General features: G+C 46.4%; 2 protein-coding genes across 2 annotated transcripts in view; one reads left to right on the forward strand and one right to left on the reverse strand.

Annotated features, from left to right (window-relative positions):
• Positions 1-11,147, forward strand: part of dlgap3 (discs, large (Drosophila) homolog-associated protein 3) — a 132,322-nt gene extending 121,175 nt beyond the window's left edge. Inside the window, exons 4-12 of the mRNA XM_036555488.1 lie at positions 1,242-1,462; positions 1,963-2,065; positions 2,216-2,432; positions 5,591-6,102; positions 6,285-6,379; positions 7,389-7,852; positions 8,547-8,638; positions 10,153-10,299; positions 10,834-11,147. Coding sequence (XP_036411381.1) covers positions 1,242-1,462; positions 1,963-2,065; positions 2,216-2,432; positions 5,591-6,102; positions 6,285-6,379; positions 7,389-7,852; positions 8,547-8,638; positions 10,153-10,299; positions 10,834-11,133 — 2,151 coding nt within the window. The 3' untranslated portion in view covers positions 11,134-11,147. The remainder of the gene's footprint in view (positions 1-1,241; positions 1,463-1,962; positions 2,066-2,215; positions 2,433-5,590; positions 6,103-6,284; positions 6,380-7,388; positions 7,853-8,546; positions 8,639-10,152; positions 10,300-10,833) is intronic.
• Positions 11,148-18,867: 7,720 nt separating this feature from the next.
• On the reverse strand, positions 18,868-25,143 carry LOC118768955 (tissue alpha-L-fucosidase-like). The gene is made up of 8 exons (XM_036515945.1): positions 24,708-25,143; positions 24,444-24,578; positions 23,800-23,937; positions 22,746-22,851; positions 20,926-21,126; positions 20,170-20,360; positions 19,487-19,586; positions 18,868-19,197 (listed from the first exon to the last, which is right to left on the reverse strand). The coding sequence occupies exons 1-8, from the start codon at positions 25,133-25,135 to the stop codon at positions 19,066-19,068; spliced, it is 1,431 nt and encodes a 476-aa protein (XP_036371838.1). The 5' UTR covers positions 25,136-25,143; the 3' UTR covers positions 18,868-19,065.
• Between the last annotated feature and the right edge of the window lie 724 nt (positions 25,144-25,867).

Here is a 25,867-nt window from a genome sequence, read left to right on the forward strand (position 1 = left end):
GTTTTATTCCATGGTGGGACACTGCTGTTGTACCCTTAGCAAAGGTGCCTAAACAAGGCTGGCTTTAGTACATATTTAGCTGTTTAAATAGATAACATAAACGCAAAAAAAACACAACAATGCATGATAGACAAGCTGCGTGGGATGATAAATACATGAAGTTACATGCAATGGTAATAATAAGAATAATTGGATTCTGGTGGTACTGACAACACTGATTAATGGACCAGTTCCACACATGCAGCTGCATGGAAGCCCTGGACCTTGGGTGGGAGTGGCATACAGGCTGCTGAACAGCTGTGTCGCCATGGTGATGAGGATGGGGGGTTGGGGGAATAGCGTTCTCTTTCCAGCCCTTCCTCCATCCAGCTCCTGATGTGCCAGTCCTGCTGGTTTTCCCCAGTTTAGTTCAAGGAAGCGGAACGGTGTCTTTCCTTACCTCGTCTGGCCAGCTATCGAAACCTGGTCATGCAGCACTTCTAATGTTGACTTCTTTCTCGCTTTTGTTGTACTCCACCTCACTTGTGAGTCGCTTTGGATAAAAGCAGCTGTCAAATGAATAAATGTAAATGTAAATGTTCCGCACGTAGTAAGGATCTTTCCTCCAGTATTAGCGCTACCACAGCAGCCAGGCTCCTTTCTCATCCCCCCCAGACTGCAAGTGCTGGCAGCCAGCTGATGGCACTGCCCTTGCCCCCATGTGCCTGGCTCGCTTGCTCCCGCTCAGATGACTGCCTGCTTTAGCTGCTGTGCGTCTTCCGTGTCTCTGTATTCACAAAAGGGGATATTAAACACGCATCAGTGCGTGACCCTGCATATGGTAGCACATATGTGCATACGTGCATTTTTGCTTTTTGCCTGTCCGATCGGGTTAAATTTGATCCATGATGTTAGCAATCGTTGTGATGCTTAGGAGGCTAAGCAGTGATGATTTGATTCAGGCTCAGCCCCAGGGGAAAATTCAGAGGGGTGCAGTTGTAATCCATGGGGGTGCACAAAAAGTCAAAAATGCTATGTAGACATCAGGATAAACAGAGACAACTGGAGGTGCACTGAGGGTCCGTCTGGGGGTGCAATGCACCCCTAAGCACCCCCATAGCGCTGGGCCTGATTTGATTTGGATTTATATACTGAAACGGTGAGGGAAACATTGCACTAACTCTTGGGATAATTGAGGTTGTGTCCTCGTGTTCGGGGGTTCGGATGGCTGACCTTTTGGAGCGTCCCCATGTTTTCGGCAGGTGCCGTCGGATGACTGGGGTGGCGGGTACCCGGGGGGGGACATCGGGGGGGAGATCCCCTGTAGGAGGATGCGCAGCGGCAGCTACATCAAGGCCATGGGGGACGATGACAGCGCCGAGTCGGACGCCAGCCCCAAAGCCTCGCCCAAGACCGCCATTATCGCCCAGAGAGAGGCCTTCCGCCGCTCCGTCAGCATGGATCACCGCTCCTCCAGCTCCAAGTGAGAGCTTCATCATCATCATCATCATCTTCTTCACCGTAATCATCAATCAGTCATTGCCATCTTGATCATTGTCTCACATTAACTCTTATCAAGCACTTTTCACTTAACAATATTCATTGCCATAGCTTCATTTTCTATTAAGGTCATTATTGTTGTCATAATCATCACAATCATCATCATCGTCATCTTCATCTTCACCATAATAATCATCATCATCATTGTCTTGACCATCTTGATCATGGTCTTACATTCATCCTTGTCAAGTGCTCTTCACTTAACAATATTGATTGCCACAGCCTTAGTTCCAATTAAGGTCAACATTGTCGTCATCTTTATTGGGATGAGCATACCTCTCTCCCCTAAGTTCCCATATGTCTTAGTGCCATGAGGTCTTGTTTGTAGCTGTGTTGGTGCAGCTGTGTTGGAGTATTGGAGTGTTGGGTCTTATTTTGAAGCTGTATTGGAATATTAAAGTGCTGGGTTTTGTTCCCACCCAGATACTCCTGTACACAGTGCACTGACGCCTACACCAACAGCCGTACCACGCCCAAGGGACACACGCGTTCCCGTAGTTACACACGCTCTCTGACCAGCGCACAGGTAAGATGAAGGGGACATGTCAGTCATGTCCAATATCAGTTGTTTCTATTGGATCCTGCTAGTGAGAATGTGATTGACCTAGTTGGAGGTGTTGGTTGTGGGATTCCATAGCTCAGGGGTCAGGGGTCATAGGTTGTGTGTCTCTTCCAGCTGGGCGACACGCTGAACCGGCAGTTCGAGGCGGTGTGCGAGACCGTGTTCGGGGAGATGGAGTCCCAGGCCGTGGAGGCGCTGGACCTGCCAGGATGCTTTCGAACCCGCAGCCACAGCTACGTCCGCGCCATCCAGGCCGGCTGCTCACAGGACGACGACTGTCTGTCCGTCTTCTCCCTGTCCGGCCCCCAGGGCGGGGGCAAGGGCGCAGCTGGTATGTCACAGCAAGCCATCTGTCTCGCTCTCTTCCCCTCTCTGTGTCTCTCTTCGCCTCTCTCCCTCCCTCTCTCTCTCAGCCTCTCCCCCTTTCTCTCTTCCTACTCCTCTCTCTCTCTCTCTCTCTGCCTGTCCCTCTCTCTCTCAGCCTCTCCCCCTTTCTCTCTTCCTACTCCTCTCTCTCTCTCTTTCTTCTCTACTGAAATATCAGTCTCTGTTCCATCTCCTCCATTCCCCTTTTCCCCTCCAACTCATTTTCTTAGTTCATTTCACATATGCCTTACTGGCATGACTATCCATTGTAAGATACTGCCAAAGCCAAATAAGCGATTGGAATAACAACACTGCAGAAAATAATTCATTAATTTCAATGGCAAGAGTCATAACAACAATAATTATTGCGATAACAAAAGGCTGCTGAATGACAGCCATAAATTGTAATTTATAATTATAAAAGGAGGGTCGCCTCCAACTGAGGGAGAGGGGCAGAGCCGATATGGGCCAAGCACAACAGTTCTGCTGAATTTTATGACGTCTGTTTAAGGGCACACTCTGTCTTTGTAGTGTAGAAGTTGTTGAAGAGTGCCGAGAGAGTTAGAGTTGCTAGCAGCGCTGGACTGCAGGGGGTGTGGTAGCGGGACTTACTGAATGGAGCTTCAAGAGCAGCCGACTCCAGGGTTTAGCTTGCTAGTATGAAGTGCTTTAAACTGTAGCACATCATCTACTGGAAGCATATAGACCCCAGTCTACAATCTTGATTGTCTGGATGGTGATCGTTTTACATTTTTTTAATATTATTTGATAATTGTCTTTCATTTTCTTAATGTTTTTTATAAGTATAAGGCCATTTATTATTATATACACCTTCTCACTACATATATATATGTATATATATATATATATATATATATATATATATATATATATATATATATATATATATATAGTAGAAATCCTCACGAGACACCAAATAATGGAGTTACTATAATTCCTCTTATGAATGTAAACTGTAAATCATGAATTATCAGGACTTTATTCAAATTAGAAATTATTCTGAAGGGAGAGGATATTACATTTGCAGAGTCAATTTAATGAGAATTAATCAGACGACATGTTTCATAAACAATGTTTATCAACAAAAAGTGGTTGTGTGCTTATTAACACAAGGTGGTGGTGCAGTGAATAGGTGTTATTAAAGATAAAGAGAAGCTACAGACATTGAGAATCCTTCAGATTGAACTGTTATGCCCAGTCTTTGTCCGGCTCCCTCCTTTTACATTACATTATATTGCATTATTGGCATTTAGCACACGCTCTTATCCAGAGGGACTTACTTCAGTTACAGTTTTTATCCATTTATACAGCTGGATATTTACTGAAGCAGCTGCGGGTTAAGTACCTTGCCCAAGGGTACAGCAGCAGTGCCCCAGCAGGGAATCGAACTGGCAACCTTTCAGTTATGAGTCCTGCTCCTTAACCACTATGCTACACTCCCACCCCTCCTTGACTGGGCACAGCAGGAAGTGGCATGTGGCTTGTCCCTCTCTGCGTGCTGGGCAGGGCTGGAACACTGGCCTGGCTGCCAGCTGGAGCCGGACACGGCTGGGTCCCTCTCTGAACAGGAGGCCTGGTTCTTCTCCCGTTGTTGTTTGTGATCCCTTTTGGTCAGACACAGAGGCAGCACTCTGGGTCTGGTTTAGCTCCTCCACTCTAGCTAAGATTCCTTAAAAGTCTCTCTAACTTAGTTTCTTAATGACACTAGAATGCTGAACAGAGGTTGGCACAATCTCACTCGGAGTCTTCCATCATAAGCTTCCAAGCCTTGAAATCTAGTCACTTCATTCACCACATGCCAGCATTTTGTTCAGGACATAAAAGAAACACTCACCATGTGCTGAGGGCGGAGTAGACCAGGTAAAAGGAGCGGCAGTCTTCACTAAAACCTGCAAATCTCTCCTGGAGACGTCTTATATAGGTTGTAAGATAAAGCCAGCATGGATTGGGTGTCAAACATTCATCAGATATCACACCTCAGGCAGTGAGAGGTATAAGAAAAGGTTTCTAGTTTTATGACCCTTTGTTGAGCACACACAGAAAATGGAGAGAGAATTCCTCTATCTCTCTGACATGGGTGCGGAGAGGGAAATGATGAAGCTCAGACAAAGACATCACAGACGTCACCTCTCTCAATTCCCTCCGTCTCACCCCTCTCTTCTCTCTGTCTCCCACTCTCTTTGTCCCTAATGTTCCTGCTTTATAGTTTCTGTCTGCACCTCCATGATTGTTACCATCGTGGTCCTGATTATGTCACTATTGGTGCTTCTGTCTGTCATCTCTGAGTTCTCATTCAGCTTTTTTGATTTCTCTGTGTCACCGTCTCTTTATGGGAGTCTGTAGGCTGTGTTCTCCCCCATCTCCCTCTCTCTGCACAGAGAAGGTATTTGAGTGAAGGAAGCTCTTACAGTATTTCGGCATTCAATCCCCGGCTCAGTCTCACATCTCTTCTGTCTGTTGCAAGTGTCTGGAAGTGTCTGAAAGGATCCCCCCCCCTTCACCTCTTGGCTCAGAACTGCAGAATACGTATGACTTTGTTGGGAGGGGGGGGTTTAAAAAGCCCCCTTGTATCAGAGAGGGAGATGAGCTGCAGAAGCCGGAACAGTTCTCCCCTCCGACAGCTCCCGCAGTCTCTGCAGTGGGCAGGAACAGAGAGGCAGGAAGCGTGGAAGTCTGCTGGAGTGGCCGCATGGTGTCTTCCTGAGACTCACCGCTCAGCGTGACTGAGGCAGGCAGATGCAGCACCGGTCTCAGATGCCCCCGTCAGACAACCAGAGCTCTGTGATGTGCGCCGTCTTGACAGTCTGTAAAAAAAAAAAAAAAAAAACACCCATTAAATCGGCCGATATGGTTGCATCATCCTGTTCCCCTGTGACAGCTGAAGGAACTCCATTGTGGGTCCATCCTTGCTTTTTGTTTTTTGTTTCTGTTTTTTTTTTCTGTTAGGAAAACGCTGACAAAAATTCACACTCTGCCTCACTGGCACACTCACACTTTTGAAAGTGCAAGGACACATTCGCTATCCTATGCGTGCTCTGACATTCAGATTCAAGCTGACACTCTCCCTCCTAAACTGAGGTTCTTTCTCTTTGTTCCTGTCAGTGTTCCCCCACAGAAAGGCACCCCCGCCCCTCCCGCCCCGGATGTCTAAGCCCATGATTTCGGTGACGGCGCAGAGCAGCACAGAGTCGACCCAGGATGCCTACTTCCAGAGCACTGGGCAGCCCGCCCCGGGACGTCCCAAACAGCACAGTAACTCACTGGACGGCCTGGAGAGCGGAGGGGGGCGATCCTCCAGGGCCGAATACTACCAGGGGGCGAGCGCCGGGCGCGTCAAGCAGCACAGCAATTCGGCGGAGAGCCTGGACGGGACCAGGGCGGGGCGGGACGCCTCGTACCAAGGCGGGCCGATGCGGGCCAAGCACAGCAGCTCCGCGGAAAACCTGCTGGAGACGGGAGGAAGGGCGCCCCGGGAGAGGGTGGGGGGCAGCCTGGGGAAGTCCACCTCCCTCCCTCAGAACAGCATGTCCCTCAGCAAGGGGGGCCCGGGGGCGGCGGACGAGCACAAGCAGGATGTGCGTACGCGCAAGTGGAGACCTTCCATCGCAGTGCAGGTGGGTGGGGCTAAATGGAGGGAGGGGTGGGGCTAAAGGGGCAGAGGAGGGGCTAAAATGTGAGGGGGGTGGCTAAATGAGGGAGGGTGGAGTTAACTGGTGGTGGGTTGGACTAGAGGGTGCAGGGGTGTGGCTTCACTTCTGACATGCACTGGGGGGGTGTCTGTCTCTGAACCTGACAGGTGGACAGCTCAGAGACGCTGTCAGACTCAGACACTGAGAGCAAAGGGCTACGGGAGGTGCACTCCATCGGCGTCCAGGTGGAAGAGGATAAGAGGTACATGCCATCCTCCCTGTCTCCATGACGTCCCATGATGTCATTGTGTCAGCTTTTTCCCTGCCCCCAATCCATTGTGCATGATATCACTGTGTCAGCTGTTACCAAAAGTCAGGAGGTGACGGGTTTCTCTGAGCTCTGAGGGGGCTACACAGTTGTAAGCCTCCCTCTGTTTCTCTCTCTCCATTCCTCTCTGTGGCCCTCTCTTGGGTCTACAGTGTAACTTTTAATTTGTTTCTGTGTAAAGATGACTTGAGACCAGCTATGGCTTTTTATAAAAAAAAAAAAAAAAACATGAAATTAATTTTCTTTCCTCTCTGTTACTGAAGTGATAATGATGATCAAAGCCTCTCTCTGTTTGGAGGGGAGGGTGTGAATCTGTGACTCAGGCCCCATCCCCCTCCCACTTCCCTCCCGTCTCTGAGCCAATCACATCGTTAGCCTTGCTGGTTTTTTGCAGGGGGTGTAGGAGGAGAAGGGGGGTGGGGGGTGGGGGTGCCACGTGCGTGGCAGTTTGGGAGGGTTCTGGGTAAGAGGCGTGAGGCCCCTGTGATGCTAGGTGAAAGAGTATAATTAGGCTGTGAGTCGCAGGGTGGAGTGTGCCTCGTGTGTGATGTGTCGTCTGTGTCATGTCAGCCCCTCACACAGTCCCAACTGGCCACGTTTGTGCCATAAATTACAGTAACTATCTAATAGATTATATTACATTACATTGTTGGCATTTAGCAGATGCTCTTATCCAGAGTGACTAACATAGGTTACAGTTTTTTACATGTTACCCAATTATACAGCTGGGTATTTACTGAGGCAATTCTGGGTTAGGTACCTTGCCCAAGGGTACAGCAGTAGTGCCCCAGCAGGGAATCGAACTGGCAACACCCCCGACAGATTTGAGGTTGATGCGCCTCAAATCTGTCACCTAATAAGTATCTGTAAAAATGTTAGCTGGAAACAGCCAGTCATGTCTGAGGACCTTTCCTTGTGCTACCACCCCCCGCTCCTGACGCAGACGGGCACGCTTCAAGCGCTCCAACAGCGTGACGGCGAGCGTGCAGGCAGACCTGGAGCTGGAGGGCTTCCCGGGGATGGGCGTGTCCACACAGGACAAGGCGCTGCAGTTCGGCTGCTCCTTCCAGAGGCACTCGTCGGAGCCGGAGTCGGCCAGCCAGTACGCCGAGTACCGCACCGTCCACACGCAGGGCCAGTGGGCGTACCGGGAGGACTACCACAGCGGCTACGCCACCGAGCCCTGCCCGCCGGACCCCCGCGCCCGCACCCACTCCCCGCTGCCCCTCGGCCCCGAGCGCAGCTGGTCCGAGGGCCCCCGCAGCCTGCCGGACTCTGGCCGCGCCTCCCCCTGCCACCGTGACGGGGAGTTCTTCCTGCGCCTCCTGCAGACGGAGGTGGAGAGGATGGAGGGCTGGTGCCAAAACATGGAGAGGGAGGCGGAGGTCAACGACCTGCCGGAGGAGAGTGAGTCTCGGGTTTCGGGGTGGGGGGGGGGGATTAGGAGAAGCGGAGGGTGCCGGCAGTGGGTTGAAGCCCTCGTGGAGCCCCTCTCCTCCGTTCTTCATTGGGGTACTCCTACTGGCTAAGCTGCATAAAGAGCTTACAGACAGGGCGTTACAGGCAGGGTTCAGAGACTGGGGCCATGCAGTGAGTTACTGGGGTAATTGGGGGGGGGGGGGAGCACTGTCAGCAACACGTGTGAGCTGTGTTTCCAATATTGCACTCTGAAAGTGCACCCTCTTAAAGGCACTTCTTACCGTGCAGTAAATACCCAGTCATATAGCAATGTGATAGTGTGGGTGATCAGTTGTACTGTCCCCTTTATTTGATTGTATAGGGATCAAGTCTCTAATAAATGATACCACCTTATTTGCAGACATATTCAGCATTGGGATATGACCTGGTTAATTAACCAGAGTAAAAACTACAGGACCGCTGTTTTGTCAGCGTGTGGACTACAGTGTGAGTGATGCATGAATATGAGTTGTGTGTTAATGGTCAAGGGTCACGCAGTGTTACTTTTGCAAAACAGAACGCTGCTCATTGCCTAGTAACAGACTCCAGCAGCAGCAGGCAGGGGAGCAGGCGGGAGCCCCCCGCTGTGCTCCCTCGTTCCGTGTTCTCACGCCTCTCTGTCACCCGACCTCTCGCCCCTCAGTTCTGGAGCTGATCCGAAGCGCTGTAGGCAGTGCCCAGCTGCTGATGTCCCAGAAGGTCCAGCAGTTCTTCCGGCTCTGCCAGCAGAGTGTGGTGAGTGATTTGATCTCAACCCCGTCCCACAGCCCAGGAAATGACACGGTAAAGGGGGAGGGGCTTATTAAAGCTCAATCTAATGAGCGAAATTCCTTGTTTCCAAGGGGCTTGTTCTGTGGTTCGGCCATATCTTTGACTGGCAAGTCCTTGCTGTTGTTAATGCTACAGTAATGCTATGTTAACGATGTTGACTGTAATGTCTCTTTAATGTCTCTGTTGAAAAAGAGATTTTTAATCTCCTTGAGACTGATTTAGTAAAATAAAGGTTAAATAAAATAAATTTTAAAAATGCTACTCACGGAACACTTTTGTTTAACTGAGCTTGAAGCAAGAGGAAAGTGTTGAGCTGGTCAAGAAGAAAAAGAATGGCTTCGTTTGAATTTAATTTGTTGATCAAAGTTAAGGCCAAGCCCCAAACTAAGGGAGCTGAATCCCAATATCCCCCTGTAAGCTGCTGGTTCTTTACCGAAGATCCGTGCTATCGTCTGTGTCAACACAGCCCAACGCCTTGGATTCTGCGCGCTGCCTCACTCTGTCCTCCGTGCCCGCTGGTTATTTATCATGGCATCCAACAATAGAATATAAATGACTTTGGGGCATTTGGGTGACTTTAAGGGCCTCGGTGTGCCAGCTGTGTAGGTTTTTTGGTCATGGCAGCGGACCAGGGGGTTTTTGGTTCAAATGCTGCATGGTACGCGTCTGTTGTTGCCCTGAGAGAGGTACTTAACCTAGATTGCTTTGCGCCGTGTTTAAGAATTGATAGGATGCAGTGCAAAGTGAATATGGTTGCTGTAGTGCTCTTTCGTTATGGTTTCCGAAGGACTTTACAGAGAATGGGAAGCCTAACCCGCGGTGGAGGCTTAGCGGCTGGTTACTATATGCCCAATGCACTAGGGGTGCATGTACAGCACCAGTCGAAAGTTTGGACACACCTGATTAAGGCAACACGCATTCAAAGACATTTTGATCAAAAGACTTATGCTTTAAATGCTTGAGATTAGTTTCATAGGCATCAGTTTCGTTGTTAATATTTGTCTATGTAAGAATTTCTTTCCAAAAAACTTATATTTAAAAAGAGTATATTTGGCTATTTTGAAGAATCTAAAAGATAAGAATAAGAGTTTTCATTTATTTAACACTTTGTCACTGCATAATTCCATTTCTGTTATTTCATAGTTTTTATTCTAAAATATGGAAAATAGTAAATAATACAGGAGTGTCCAAACCTTTGACTGGTACTGTATCAGAAAACTCAGGGATCCTGCCAGACAGAGGGGGTCTGTTGTGTGAATAACTGATGGAAACCATCCCCCTGCCCCCCTTCCCCAACCTGGCAAATTTTAATTTTATTTTGTTGTCGATACTGTTGCTACTGACCGAATACTTTTTGCTCGATTACACTGGAAGCGAAGGGAGAGTGTTGAATGAGTCGCAAAAGCAATCAGTTCCTTCGAATGCTTTCATCTGATGGTCACAATTCCTCCACCACCCCCCCCCCCCCACCCCCTCAGGACCCCACGGCGTACCCCCAGCCCACCTCCCAGGACCTGGCCGGGTTCTGGGACCTGCTGCAGCTGGCCGTGGAGGACGTGCGGGTGAAGTTCCAGGACCTGCAGCGGCTCAAGGACTCGGGCTGGAGGCTGCCGCCGGAAAACAAGGTGAGGGGAGCCTGGGGCCAGGGACGGCGCTCTCAGTCAGCCCCTAAAGCCGGAGAAGCAGCGCGTAGAGCGGTCGCGCACACAGCGCCGCCCGGCAGCGCTGCGGAAACAGAGCAGCAGCAGCATGGACTGAAACGGACACCCTAGAGCCAAAATGGCAGCGTGTGTAAGAGACGTGCAAAGAATGTCTCCCCACCCCAGCCCGCTCCCGTCAGGGGAGATCAGTGCAGGACCGCAGCGGCTATACTAACCCTGCTTTTCTCTTTCTGCTCTCTGCTTTCTTCCTCCCTCCCTCTTTCCTTCCTCCTTGTATCCTGTCTCGCCCTCCGCATATCGATTCATTGTCCTCGCTTGCGCACGGCCGTCCTGTCCATGACCCGCCTGTATTTTTTTTCCTTCTTTCTCTCCTTTGACGTGTATTCTGTTTGCAATTACTACATCAAACTCATCTGTCCAATGACATTGTCTGCCCCTCCCACATGATACGTGGCAACGCCCCCCTCCCCCCTGTTGACCCCCCCCCACCCCACCCAGGAGGAAAAGAAGCTTCCTCCCCCTTTACCAAAGAAGCCGACCGGAGGCGTGAGCGGGGTCGGGGTTGACGGAGGGGGTGGGGGCAGCATCGGGGGGGGCGGTGGGCTGCTGCTGGTGTCCCGCGGCGGTCGCGCCCTCCCAGTGCGGGAGAAGTCCCTGGACCTGGGAGACCGCCAGAGGCAGGAGGCACGGAGGAGGCTCCTCCAGGCCAAGCGGACCGCCTCCTTCCGGCAGAACTCCGCCACCGAGAGCGCGGACAGCATCGAGATCTACATCCCCGAGGCCCAGACCCGGCTGTGAGCCACAACCTGACACCCCCCCCCCCCCCCCCCCCCCCGCCCCCACCACCACTATTACTTAGCAGGACAGGCGACGATGCCGACTTCACCACCTCTGACACTTGGAATTGTACACAGCGAGAGGGTGGCACAGAAAATCACAAGGGGGCTCACATTTACTTTACAGCTCAAATCAACAACAAGCTAATTGCTTTTTCATGCGGGAAAATGTTCAGAGTTTTGTTTCTGTGAATTTGTACACTGCATTTAAAGCCACATTGTAGCATCCCTGTGCGTTAATATGTCATTTGAGTCACCAGAGAAAACGGAGCTGCCCACATCTTCTTAATTTCAGTACAAGTTGGTGGGGAGTGGCAGTTTCCGGGGCACAGGCAATCACTTACCAGTTTACCAACCATCTGAACAGTGATTTCCTTTCTGATGTGTGATCACATGTTCAAAGACAACTAGGCAAGTTAAAGTTTCCCAATCAATTATTATTTTTTTTTTTTTAGTTTGATGGTTAAATCAGTATCGGGAATTTCACATCTTGATGTGACTTTCGGAACAGTCCCTCTCACTGTGATATGATTGCGCCCTCCAGTGGCCAAACCATGCCACGACTACCAGACTCATCACTGATGCTCAGGCCTGCCTCATCTGAAAATGCACCGGTCCAACCGCTATGAGACGGGGTGAAGCTGTAGGATTCCCTGTGATTACTGATACAGTGTAGATGTTCAGTAGATATTCACTTGTAGCATTGCCCCTCTGGTTTTGGACGCTTCTTATTTTATGTAGCAGGAAAAAAAAAAAAAAACAGAAAATTTCTCTGACCAAGGAAGGAACTTCAGAAAGAGCCTTTACTTTTCTTCTGTTCCTTTCTCTCATTTTACTGTGGGGTTATTCATGCCATGGTGCGGATAAAACAGGCAGAACAAGCTCAAGAATGTTTAAAATAATACATTAAAACCTGTTTTAATGTACAAAGTTCCCTCTGCATTTCCACTGCCCAGAGGTGGAGTGCACCAAGCAGGATTAAGTCTGACATTTGCGTCAACATCAGTATTATGCTTCTGGTGAGGTGACAGGGATAACCTAAGCACTCCTTGCCCAAAAGTGCCCTCTGGTTCGTCTTTGCTGTAAGAGAGCTCTATGTATTTCACGGGACCCATCAGTAACTTTTTAAATCATGGCACTGATCCAGTTTGTAAGAGGTGTTTGTTTCTCTTGACACTCTCTTCAGGGGACTCACCTGAGGCTCAGAGGAGCCAGGTGAGGCCTTAGGCCAGAGATCAGCCATCCCCCACCTAATGATAGTGTAGGCAGAGTGACATGGATGTCAACACCTTTTGGTCCACTGTGTGAGGAAAGGTGAAAGTGTGGGAGGATTGTGGGTAGCAGTAAAGTGTGTAGACCGCCCTCTGTATCTATGAAATGGTATGTCTCAGGTGTTACTTCACCTGGGAGCATTGTACGTTGGTGCACTCGGTGTAGCTTCTACCTCTGACACCAGGGTCAAGTTGGCAGTACGAGAGTGAAAACTACGCCCGCTTGGTGCACTCGTTGTCCCCTGTCCGCCGGTATTACCCCCGTGAAAAAGGACAAATTTGAAGCTCCATCAGACATTCACTGCAAGCGCACAACCCCCAGCGAGGAGTGAGCTAAAGCAGAACATTCAGAACTCACCTCTTTCTTTTCCAGTGTGTTGTTCACACTGTCATAAAGACAACGCGGCTGAGTGCAACCAAACAGCGGGATGTAACGTAACCCCATAAGCAGGGCTGTGTTTTGACTCCGAAATACTGATATATGCTATTCAGCATATATTCAGCATATATCAGCATATACGCTGATATAATGCTATTCAGCTAGCAAACTTGCCAAAAAAGGTTTGAGTCTGTATGTGTTCCTGGAGGTCTTCCCATGTTCTCCTGGTCATAATTTTGACCAGTTGCAATTTCCTTTGTCCACAACAAGCAGAAGTTTGAGGAAAAAAAGTTGTGCTGCAGTGTGGAGATGAGGAAATGGCTGCATGTTTTGCTGTGAAGATAATGTTGGTATATCTGCTTTTTGTCAAGATCGCTAGGGAAACCCAATTGTAAATATAATGCCATGTTGATAATGAAAAAAAAAGAAAACTCTGGAAACCCTATTGTTTATATCACTGTGGGGTGTGCACTGTAACTATTGGGAATATATATACCAAAAAGAATCGCACCATCTTTTTTGAAATCCAGTGCCGTGATTTCAAGGGGCTTTCATTGCAACAGTGCTATTTGGCATTGCCCTCTTGTGGACAGAGTAGGATAGGATGCCAGAATTTTGGTTTTATTTTTTGTTTGTTTTTTCCAAACCATCCAATATGAAAAATGTTAACTACTAGCACGAACAAACTGGGATGTCTTTTATAAAAATTTGAAACTCAAACTCAAATGGAGTATTTTAATGGGAGATGTATATTTTATAATGTTACCTACATTTTTTAGATTAGTATACAATATATGAATATGTATGTATAAATATATAAAATGGATATTAAACAATACAAGAATATATGTAATATAACATTAGCCAAGTGAAGCAGTCCTTATTCTATGGCATATCCTGAGTTGGACATGCAAGAGAGAAGCTTGGCTTACCCTTTTGGATGGGCAGGTATATTTCAGTTGTGCAGTTGTCCAGGTTCACAGGGTTGAACTGTACCAATCACAGTTGCCAAGCGTTTGTGCTATATGCCTCTGTCCCTCAGTCTAACCCAGTGTTTCTCAGTTCACTGGGTTGCAGTGTGGCATGTCCTACAAAGAAGAGCTAAGCGAATAGGGAGGCTATCACCCCTGTGACTTACTACCTGTAGCTTGTACTGGGTTAAAAAAAATTTTCTACTCAACAACACGTGCCTGAGGACAGCAATGTGTGTGGCTTATTTCATATTAAAATAATAACTATAATATTGTGGCAGAATAAATGTGTATATAGACCTACAATATTTAGAGCAATTTTTAATAGAAAAAGAGATATTTTATTGTATTGAAATCCTTGATGTGAGACTTGAAACACACACACACAGACAAACACACACACACACAAACACACACACACACAGAGAAAACCCTTGTCAGCTTGGCTTTGTGGCGAGGCTTGTTAATAGTTAGCTTTTACTTTGCCATGAACCTCTCAAATCTAGCTGTTTTATTGTGCATGCTTTCTGTATGATGACCACTAGAATGCTCTGTTTCCCATGACACCATCCTTCTCTGAATTTCTCCAACTTCTCACGAACTGAAAGAGGTCTATAAGTCCTCTGTCGTCTATTACGACAGCAAGAGGTTGTCCTGTTTGGCTGGTTGTATAAAACATTTTGTTCATCAGGCCAACAAGATTTGTAAGACGAAAACCTTTCCACTTACCGATCTTTGGACATCCCAATTCTCCTCTCCCGTCTTATAAGTTTGTTCAGGACAGAAGAGAAGCCTCTCCTTTCCATCGAATGGGTGAAAGTTGGGAATGAACTGCAAACTCCTGCATCGTAATCTCTTGATGGACTTAAGTCCCTCAAGGACCAGTTCACGGACCGATAGCAGAGCTACAGCAGCAGCATGCTGGAGCACACCCCCGTGAACTTGGCCTCGTATCTGTGTATTCTATTCTGCTGAGTCTCTTTTCCAAAGATTCTTTCCAATCTGGGCTTTCCTAGCTGAGACGTTTTCTATTTCTAAAGCGTTTATGTACTTTTACCTGTGTCAAAAGTGTATGACAATAACTGATGCTGCAGTTGTACAAGCACAATGATACTTTGCCAGTACTGTTCCTCCATTGAAAAAGACTTCTTGCCATCAGAGCTGCCATTGCCATGGAAAGGACCCACTCTAAGACATCATTTCCCCAAAAGGACCCTTTTTTCATATGCTAGGGCAAAAAAAGGTGGTAGAGGTTTGTGAAAGAAAAAATCTGTTATCCATTTCAGTTTTCAGTCACTTGTAGTATGAGCAACCATGCTGCTTTGTTATTATTTGGGTCCTTTGTCCTTCTCTCTCATGTTCAGTAATTCACTTGTATTTTTTAGGTTGGGTGGGGGTGGAGGGGGCGGGGGCTCATTTGAAGTGTATAATTAAGGTTGGGTGGATTTCTGTGTTTACTGACATAAGCACTACTTCAGCAAGACCCCCTCACCAAAACACAGAGTCAGTTCAAAATACATTGGCTTAAAAAAAAAAAAAATAGCTAGTGGAAGACTGATTACTCCAAAATAACAGAAATCAGCCAAATCTGCCTCCTGTAGCCTCAGCACTTGATAACCTTTGATGGCTCTTGCATAACAGGTATTTACACAGCTATTATGCTTCAAGTGCTTTCTGATTGGGGACACTTGAGGCAACATGGCTCCTCAGGCTTTGCTGCCTGCTTTTATGTTTTCCCGGCAAGGTATTCGGAGCAGGGGGAACGCAGGAAGCTGCAAAAAAAAAAAAAAAAAAAAAAGAACCAGGAGGACAGTTTGTTCCTCTGGCTGCAATGATCTCACAATCCTAGCACCATCTCTCACACTAGAAATGTACATTGGCTGCTGGCCCCTGAACCTAGAGGGAAGAGCCGGGCAGCCCTGGAGCAAGGTGTTACCGAGCGCATCGGCCCAGTGTGAGGTTATGATCGCGCTCGGCGTGCATTAGGTAATGGCTGTCGGGCAACACGGTGTCTGTGAGAAACAGCGCTGTAAGTGGCCCGTAATTATGCTCCGGCGGTGGAGAGGTTTAAGTCATGAATAATCGCTGCACTGTGATGCTGACCTCTGTGGTGACAAACTGCAGAAATACCCAGTCACTGGGAATTACATAGGCCACACACGGCAAATTACTGTGCAATTACATTTAACTCACCCCCACCTCTCCCCCCACACACACGCACACATAACGCACACACACACACATTCTCACTTTTATCATGTAAATATCTCTGTTGCAATGTGAGTTACTATTATTAAAATTAATCTGTATTGTTACTATGATTATTATTACTGCTATCACTGTCATTATGAGATGTGTTGTTATTTCAATGATCACTATTGATAACCTTATTCGGCATTCAAAGGGCGAGTTTGTAATGTTAAAATTATAAGAACCCTGTGTGTGAAGATCACTTTTTTTCTATTGCTGCTAAGAAAAAGGACAGGAAGTGGCCATTGTACGGAGAAAGGACACAAGCTGTCTGCTCAGCACCCAAACAGCTAAGAGACTGGATTCAGAGGACGTTTATACCTGTTTGAACTGAAACACTCACGCAAGAGGAGGGCTGTCAGAGATGCCATTTTAGACCGTCATTGGTCAAACAGAACAAAGATTTACTAGTTAATATTTCCTTCCTCCCCCTCCAGTGAAGAGACTTTTTATATGAGTGATTGGCTAATGTAGCAACACACTTCCCTTTTTTCTCGTTCTTACTGATCAACCTCAATCGGACACTGTGATTGGCTCCCCTGAGAACTCTCAACAGCGGACGGACCAATCCGGGAGGTTTTTTCCCCCTCGACCTCATGCTGATTTTGATCCATTTGATTCATCTTGATTTAATTTATTTTTGAACATTTACTTGCTGTTTGTTAAACGTGCCAACCTGACGACTGAAAATGGTCTTCTCTTGCTTACCGGGTGAACAGAGACCGAATTGCTCAAACTCATAGCAATAGTGACATCACAGAGCAGAACATTTCCATGGAAGGTCTGCCACAGGAAATAACAGTGTGAAGGCCTAATATGATTGGATGGGAGAAAGATGGGTATCTAGACAAGTGTCAGTGAATGAAGGCCGTAAAGCAATCCAAGTGTAAATCAATCCTGTCAGTTGATTCTGTTCCAGTCATCGTTTTTCTTGTCCATGAACGTGTACAGGTCAATGTCTATTAGCGCAAACCCAGAGAGATGGCACACTGTGATGTGGTTTACCTAACACAGAATGTAACACTGTTGACGTTGTTAACATTTTCTAATTATTATTATTATTATGATTATTACTATTATTATTATAAAGCTATTTTTAGCGAGAAAAAGCGCCCCTGAGTATCTGTTGTCTGCTCTCCCACTTTATTTTCTTCAAATGACAGGTAGATAAGAGGTGGGTTTCATTCAAAATAATAGTGAAACTATTATTATAATTACTTCATAGATGCCTTAATCATTAGTGAGCTCTAGATTGCAGGTTATTAGGGCAGTTGTGTAACCACTACACCACACTGGTGACAGTTATCCGTTTGACCTACACGGCTCACACACAGTGCGCGGTCTATTGCAGCATGTTACTGAGAAGTCAAGCACTTTCCCTCAGTGGCACAAACGCAGGCAGTGTGTTTGTGAAAACACGTCATTTAACTGGTTGAGTCCCTCCCATCACAAGCAATTCTGAGAATTGACTCCCACAGCAAGCCCACACCTGAGACAGGCAGCTTGACATTATGCGAGTTTTTAATGGACGCTCCTTACTGGGTCTCAGTCTTCCCTTCTCAAACCTGGCCTATAAGAGTCAAAACTAATCCAGGGAAAGGATGTGATTGGGTATATGCAGCACTGATAAATTAGGCCAAATGCCTTTCCTTGGTTTGTGCATCAAACTAAACACTTTTTGTTTAGAAAGCATCAGACTCAACTGAGAGATACGCATCCAAAATTACAACATTTCAAAAAAACAGCCCCACTTTCACCTGGCTCAGGAAGTTGATCGAACTGATAAACGGTAAAGTTTTATCTGGGATCCCCCTTGCGGTGTCCTTGCCTCTATTAACTCCCCTTCAGTTTGTTTCCGGTATAAATGCTTTAAGTGCTAACGAGACACAGGAGTAATGTATTCTAAATAACAGCTGCTGCATCGGAGTATCTGAGCAGGAGAAATAGCTGCAAAGGACACCAGGTGTATCCATCAGAAAAGCCTTTTCCTGAGGGGATGGTCTGATCATGAATACCTTCCAAGCAGCTTCTTCAATACTATTGCCTTTGACAGTCCCTCGCTAAGAAAAAAAAAAAAAACAGCACTTCAGACGTTATTTAAAATGCGTTTAGGCACAAAAGCGGCCGCAATCTGGTGCTACGAAGGCGATTAAGAATATGATGAAAACCAGGCCATCTGCCATCTTTGCAGTGAAACAGTCAGTGTTTAAGTTTACACAGATCATCGCCGTAATCGCCTGGAGGGAAATGAATTCAAATTCTGCAGAGGCAGAGGACTTTTTAGATAATCAAAAGGGTTTGAAAGCAATTAATTCTTCCTCCTTTATATGTCCACACACCCTCTAAGCGAACAGCATCTTTTCTGGGCCAAACGGAGAATACACAGTGACACAATAGAGCTCCCGTTCGTTTCATCAGTGGAAATAATAGCTGCTTTTCATATTTCATCTAGAGCAGTGGATGTGCCCCTTAAAAACGATGACAACTGCAAAACAAGATTATGAACGTATGGTGATTTCAGAGCTTTGACTTCTTTGAAAATTGCTCTTGGTTTTTACATTTGTCACTTCTACTTGTTATTTCTATGTTTGTCCATAAGACAATGTCAAGACACAAATCACATACATAGATGTGGCCTTAACTAGACAAGGAGCTAACACACTTAGTTAATTCATTTTTCTTTCTTTTTGTGTGACACACTGAAAGACATTCAAGAGAATTTATGCATCTTATACCCCGTGTTAAAAATAATGATACTTCCTTAATGAATATTTTATTTCTTAATTTTTAAAAAAATATACATTGATACAAACTTACAGCTCTCAACTGTTACATCTGTTAGTCTGTTTATGCATGAAAATCTGCATAAAAGTGAAGGCATTAACCTCAATCATTGTCTGACATTGATGGTGTTTTCAGTGGTGAGAATAAGCGGTGAGCTCAGCTTTGGCAGAATGTACTTTCATTAAAATTCCACGAAAAAGTAAAAAAAAAAAAAAATCTTTTGATCGAAAGGCACTGCCTCACAAGACGTTGTCCAGTCTCAGTGTCCACACATGGCTGTCAAAAAAAGACTCGAGGGGCAGCATGACCGTCAGTCCAGCTGGCTGGATGGGGGACCACTTGAGGGGTGCTGGGTACCCCAATAATGTCACCTGTATGCAATGGCAGAGACAGAGGAAAAAATTCAGGGAAAAAAAAAATTAAAAAAAAGAGTGCACATGGAGCCATGTCTCAGTCAACACACGATTGGCACTAGTATGCCTAGCGTTATTGCCATTGTACACCAGAAGAATTCCCAATGAACTCAGTGAACACAATGCAGGCAATGCTATTCCCCTGCTAACACACTACATGGCTGAGAGCAGTGCAGCAGGGTGAATTATTCATATATCAAGACCGGCACACTGACACTGAGATCAGTTACGGCATACGTGTGCTTACGGTTGTGAGTGGTGACGTTATGGGCGCAAGCATCTCCAGGGTGGGTTTCGGCGGCCGGGTGAGAAGGAAGGTGTACACTCGGGAGCCCTTTGAGGTGTACCTGAGGGAGAACACACACACAATCTCACTCTCCAGATCTGAAATCCTGTGCTCAAGGGCTTCAGTGGGGTGAGAGCTACAGCTGCACAGAAAGCCTCCCCTTGTCTGTTGAGACAGTTACTTAGAGATGAGAAGCAAACTCAAGAATTGACAATGTGACAAGGTGCAGCTGAACAGCATGTGCCTTGTCTTGGTTCATGAACTTTTTAAGCAGAGACATTCCAATGTGTTCCACCCCTTGAATCACAAACCACACACACACACATACACACAGCTTAAAATTAACATGACAGTATAAACCTGTTTACATGTAGATTGAAAATGACCAACACACACACACATTTCATTCAAAGAATCTGTTGAATTTGTCTTTGGAACAAATACTTTGTGAAATATGCTGATCAAAACCCTCAATTTTGTTTTTTTTTCTGATTCTCATAAGAGGTTTAGAACCTCGTTGCCTATGCTTTCAGCCACACATAATCGCCACTGTTGGTGTGTGTGTGTGCGTGTGTGCGTGCGTGCGTGCGAGCTGTGTGCTGATTGTGATTGGCCGTTGCAGAGCTGGCGCCAGGGCTTCTCACCACACAGGCACGGTGCCGTTCTCCGTCTGCACCCTCCACGGCCTGGAGGCGTACACCGCCTCCCCGTTCACCCGCAGCCAGTCGCCCACGCCCCGCAGTCGTTCCTCGAACACCACTGGAATGGTCCCCTCCGCTGTGGGCCCCACGTTCAGCAGGTAGTTCCCCCCGAGGGCCACGGTGACCACCAGGTCCTGGCCACAACGAGAGAGTGGGTGATGACACCGAAATTTACTGCTCTGGTTTACTGCAAAAACAGTTTCCTATTCCTATTGTGTACCTGGCTTCCCATAGTTTCTAGACTGCCTATTTAGGTTGCACAAGTTAACTAGTGGTAGGGCTAGAATACTGTTATGCTCACACTCACTGGTCTGGAAATGATGTTATTCATGTTATTGCTCATTCAACTTGAATAGATACACTTCTGTTCTTCTGTGCCGGAAGTTGCTCTGGATAAGCACATCTGCTAAATGAATGTAATGTAATTAACATGTTTAAAAGGCACACGGGGTTCCTCCAGAAAACAGTACCCAGGGAAATTCTGTGTGGACGAAGCATTTATAAGTCAGTTTTTGTAAGGGTTGACTGAGCCCACATGTGCTTGGTAGGTCCAAATAAGCACTACCGTGTACGTGTAATATAGACTGACATTGGTGAACATTATAAAACTCCTCCGAAGAAGTGTATGGTAAAAAGAATACCCTCCGTCATTCTGTCACTGAACGTAAGTGGTTATGTACCTTGCCCATCAGTTCCCACCTTTATAATACTGGGCAGGTCCAGCAGCTCCGTCAGATGCATTGTCCTCCGATATCCCCAGGAGAAGATGTCCACAGAGGTGCACTTCTCCCACTTGTGTTTGGGCAGGTGTCCCGGGGTGTACTTGTCCTCACAGTTGAAGTAGCCCCCATGCTTGCAGCTGCAGCCCGCCCCCCAGCGGTCATTGGTCACCACCGAGTCCTGTGGGAGGAGCTACTCGGTAACACCTCATCACTGTACTCTGAGGGAACGAGCAGCCTAGCCTCTTGTGCTGCATTCTCATTGGCCACAGACTAGCCTACGTGACACCCTTACCATGCAAAGCTGTTCATAATGGTCTTTATTTTTAATTAATGAATGGTTTCCTGTTAACTTCCATGCCATTGAAATGTAATATAAATGCTAATAAAACTACAGCCAAGTAGAGTGTAGCTGAAGTCAGGCTAGTGTAAACAAGGCATTATATGACATTGTGACCTGGAGTTCTTAATAAAGAGGATTTGAACTCTGGATGACCCATGACTAATACACAGTACAAACACAGGGATGTAGTCATAGTGCGATGACTTGAGGGCAGTGGGGGTTTGTTGGTTTCATTCAGTCCCAGGGCTCAGGAACTGCTAGCTGGGTGTGGTCTTTTTGGTTTGAATCCCAAATGAGGAGCTGCACTGACGGACATGCTTACAATTATTGGCCTCAGTGTAGCATGGGGTAAGTAGCAGGACATGTAACCGAAATGTTGCTGGTTCGATTCCCCACTGGGGAATCCTTAGGCAAGGAACTTAACCTACAACTGCCTCAGTAAATATCCAGCTATATAAATGGATACAATTGTAAGCTATATTAGGCACTCTGATAAAGAGCATCTGCTACATGACAAAAATGTAACATAATGTAAATATCCAGAAGGGCATGCATATACTCCAGCATGCAAGAATAGATTAATATATGAAAATGTCAGCTACTGAAGTCACCCTGGGTAAGGTGAAAAATGTACTGTAAAACTGTCTGGGGGAAAAAAACATAAGTGGACTGAAGGTTTTGGTAGTAAATTAACAATAATCAACATTATATTACTAAATGACTGATAACAGCGAACAGGATGTAAAATAAAAGTTGTGAGGTTTCCCAGCAGCTCAGTTGGCAACACGCTCGTCTTGACTGTAGGCTCAGCACTAGAGCCCAGTTTCAAAACTTGTCAGGTCAACAATAACCAGGAGCCCACAGCGGCAGAACAAACTTCATTCCACCGGGAACAGGGGTGGGTAAATCAACCAGGATTAGCTTGTCACACTGCTCTGTCTACGCCCTGCGTCTCAACAGGCACCCGTCACCTGTCTTTCATTCAGCCAGCAGTGTAGCGTCGTGGAAAGGAACAGGGCTTTCAACTGAAAGGTTGCCGGTTTGATTCTCCGCTGGGGGACTGCCATTGTATCCCTGGGCAAGGTACTTAACCCCCCAAAAAATGCCTCAGTAAATACATACTATCCATTTATACAGTAGGTAACAATTGTAACCTATGTATGTCACTCTGGACAAGAGCATCTCCTAAATGACAAATGTAATGTAATGTAATGTAGCATGAGCCCCCATTCCACTGCACTGCACTGTGTTACTAGTAGTGTGAAGAATACCTGCACTAGCATGCAAATATATGGGAGGATTGCATTTATCTCACCCAGTACCCATGCATGAGCGCAGCTATCACAGAGGTAAGATGGGTTTTTAGTGCAATTGACAAATAAAGGGGGAAAATGCCCCCCAAAAATATATATATATATTAAAAGTTTGTTTTTCTGTTGTGTTCCATTAGTACACACCTTGACAGGGCTGTCATTGTACAGCCAGGCCAGAAATTCGGTGGAGTTCCAGTAGGAGTCAGGAGCTTCCCAGTCCCCGTCTGACCAGATCAGGTCTGGCTTGTACCTGCAAGAAAGGTAACCATCTCAGTTCAGAGGAGCCGATTACCACCTCCTCGCTCGAAATCATAAACAGCTCATGTGTGGTCACATGCTCACTGCTCAGCTCTAGCACTGATAATAACCTTTGGTCATTATATGCAGCCAGTCAAGATAAAGTGTTTTTGAAACTGATGAACACAGAAAGTATGAAGGTAGAATCGTGCCTTAAATACGAAGAAGCGCAGAGTATGATTTGCGCTTGTAAACGGCGAACTGTAAAAGCGAAACACTGATCGCAGTTGTAATTCACAATTTACGAAACCGTATTTTGGAGTTTGCAACTGTAACTTCCGATCTGCAAAACTGCAGAAAAACAAATAGCAATCGCAATGCCATACTTTGCATTTAAATGCTGCGGGTATATGACGCTTGCGAGGTTCCTAGCCAATCAGTCGTGTACACTGCCACCTACTGGATGCTTGTGTTAGGATAGCCACAGCTCACGGTTTCTTAAACTGTCAATTTCAAATCATGAGTCGCGCTTCTTTCGTTTTTGGCACACAGACTTGTGAGAAAAAGCGGCCAAAATCACGTGATAAGATTACGATCCTGAGCGCTCAGACCGGAAGTTACAAACGCAGATCGTGTGGTACAGTTTTGCGAGTGTGAAATTGCGATTGCAATTTTTTGCAGTTTTGTAGATCGGAAGTTACAACTGCAAAGTCTAAAATGCGGTTTCGCAAGTTGTGAATTACAATTGCGATTAGTGTTTCGCTTTTACAGTTCGCCGTTCACAAGCGCAAATCATACTCTGCCCTTCTATTCAAGGCACGATTCTACCTTCATAAAAAGGCCTTGCTATCAAACGCACCTGACAGTGTCATATGACAAGCTATTCAGTCACTTCAGTGACTTGACCTGCATTTACTTTGACTCATTAATTTTCAGATAGTTCTTGGCATGCATGAGTTACCTGGTGACAAGGTCGTGAAGTTCGGGCATCAGCTTAGTGGATACAAACTCCTGGGTTTTGAAGCCTGTCTTTTTATCAGCCAGGTAGAGAGGGTGGAACCACTCATAGAGGGAATTATACAGTCCATAGTGCAGGGACCTGGGAGATTACAGAACGTTATTTGGTTAGCACATTGTTCATGGCAAATTATACAGCTTACATTTTGCATAGTGTACGGCCATACAGGTGGATACTTAGTGCATCAGTTCTGTTTCAGGGATAGAAAACTGTGGGTTTATAGATTTCTGTAAAGTTCAAATCGCTTTGGCAACTGCCTATAAAGTTAACAAGAAGATGCGATATATTTAGGCATATTTAAGAAACACTGGTTTATTTAAAGAGATTTTTTCCAAATTTTAGTTAGATTTACTCAAAATGGGCAACTTGGCAACACCAAACGGCTGCCAAAACCTCTAGATCAGTGTAATCGTTTTGCACTAGACAACTTGCACTGATCAGGTGTGCAACAAAGAAACAAAACCACAACTTTTTGCACCTTTGCACTGCTCTATCAGGTGATAACATATCATACATAGTATGCATTACAAGTGCATACCATTATTTTCGAGGAAAGACAATCAACTACGGAAAACAAATCCCTGCACCTTTTTCGCACCGCTACACCTAGGTCTCCCACGAGGTCCCGGTGCGGCCCCGTGTCCACAGAGTTCCAGTTCCAGCTGTGTGGGGATCCCCAAGTCGTGAAGCCCTCGTGGTGCTTGGAAGTGAGAACCACGTACCTGAGCGTCACAGTGGAAACACCGACCATTAGCGGCGAACGTTTCAAAATGAGATCCCAAAGAACTACGCTGAAGTACAGCAGAGCCAGAGTACAAGCTTAGAGTATAAAAAGAAGTACCCAAACTTACTTGGCACCCGAAGCCTCGAAAACCTCGGCCCATTGATCCGGATCAAAAAACTGGGCACGGAAGTCGGGCGCAAACTCCGGGTAACTGAATCCTGGAGGGTAATTTTTCTTCATGAATTCCACGCAAGTCTTTATCGGTTCACCCTGCCAATGCCACCAGAACCACTCGCTGGCAAATCCGGGGACTGCAAACACTCCCCAGTGAACGAAAATCCCGAATTTGGCTTCATCGTACCAGCTTGGCAGTGGTCTAGAATCCAGACTGTCCCAGTCCGGAGTGTACCGAGCTGCGACTCCTGATAATGAGGTGAGTGCAACTAGGAAGAGCATGCATTTTGTAGAAAATCCGGACATTTTGCATCGACGACTGAGTGAAATAAACCTACCGTCGTATAAATCTCTAGAACTCTGACATGCTTCCCGTTTCATATTCCACAATAACGTTGTACCCGTCATATGACCCGTGCTTCCATTCACGTGACTTAGTGGAACATCACGTGAGCGGGCGTATCGATTTCTGGTTTTTTTGAAACGGTTATGAACTGAACCGTGAATGAGCTTTAGTATCTCCCTAGTAAGTACATCAGAATTGTAGCCTGCAAGCTTTATTATTTCAGTATAAAAAGTCGCCGGGTGTGTTTTCTCCCAGCCTAATGTATTTGTTCACAGGTATCAATTTGGGTCAGCCCCGGCGCAGATGCTCCGATCTGTAACTAACATCACGTACATCAGTCCGTGTACATCAGTGAGTGTACGCCGATGATTATAGGAATTCATCTATGCAAGGCAAATGGCTTTTATTTTATCAACCCTACATGTGCAGAACTCTGATTCGGTTGTATGGTGCACTGCATTCACTGAGTCCATATCAGTGATTCTACACATGCTTGCGGATAGTGAATCTGCGCAGCATCTAGGCAGCAAAAGTAAAAGCGGAGGTAACAGGATCTGGACAGCGCTTGCTTTGCGACTAAATGATGTCAATAACTAAATGATACAAAAATAATAAAAGATAAGAATTCGCCCTCGCGGCTGGAGTGGAAAATAGAAGCGTCTGGACGCGTTACTGTATAGTTTCACGTGGACGGAGCAAAGCGCCCAGCACGCGATAAATGTATGGCTCATTCTTGTTTAGATGCGACTTTGTGAGAATACACGCGA

The sequence above is a fragment of the Megalops cyprinoides genome, chromosome 21 (genome assembly GCF_013368585.1).
Source record: "Megalops cyprinoides isolate fMegCyp1 chromosome 21, fMegCyp1.pri, whole genome shotgun sequence".
Taxonomy (NCBI): Eukaryota; Metazoa; Chordata; class Actinopteri; order Elopiformes; family Megalopidae; genus Megalops; species Megalops cyprinoides.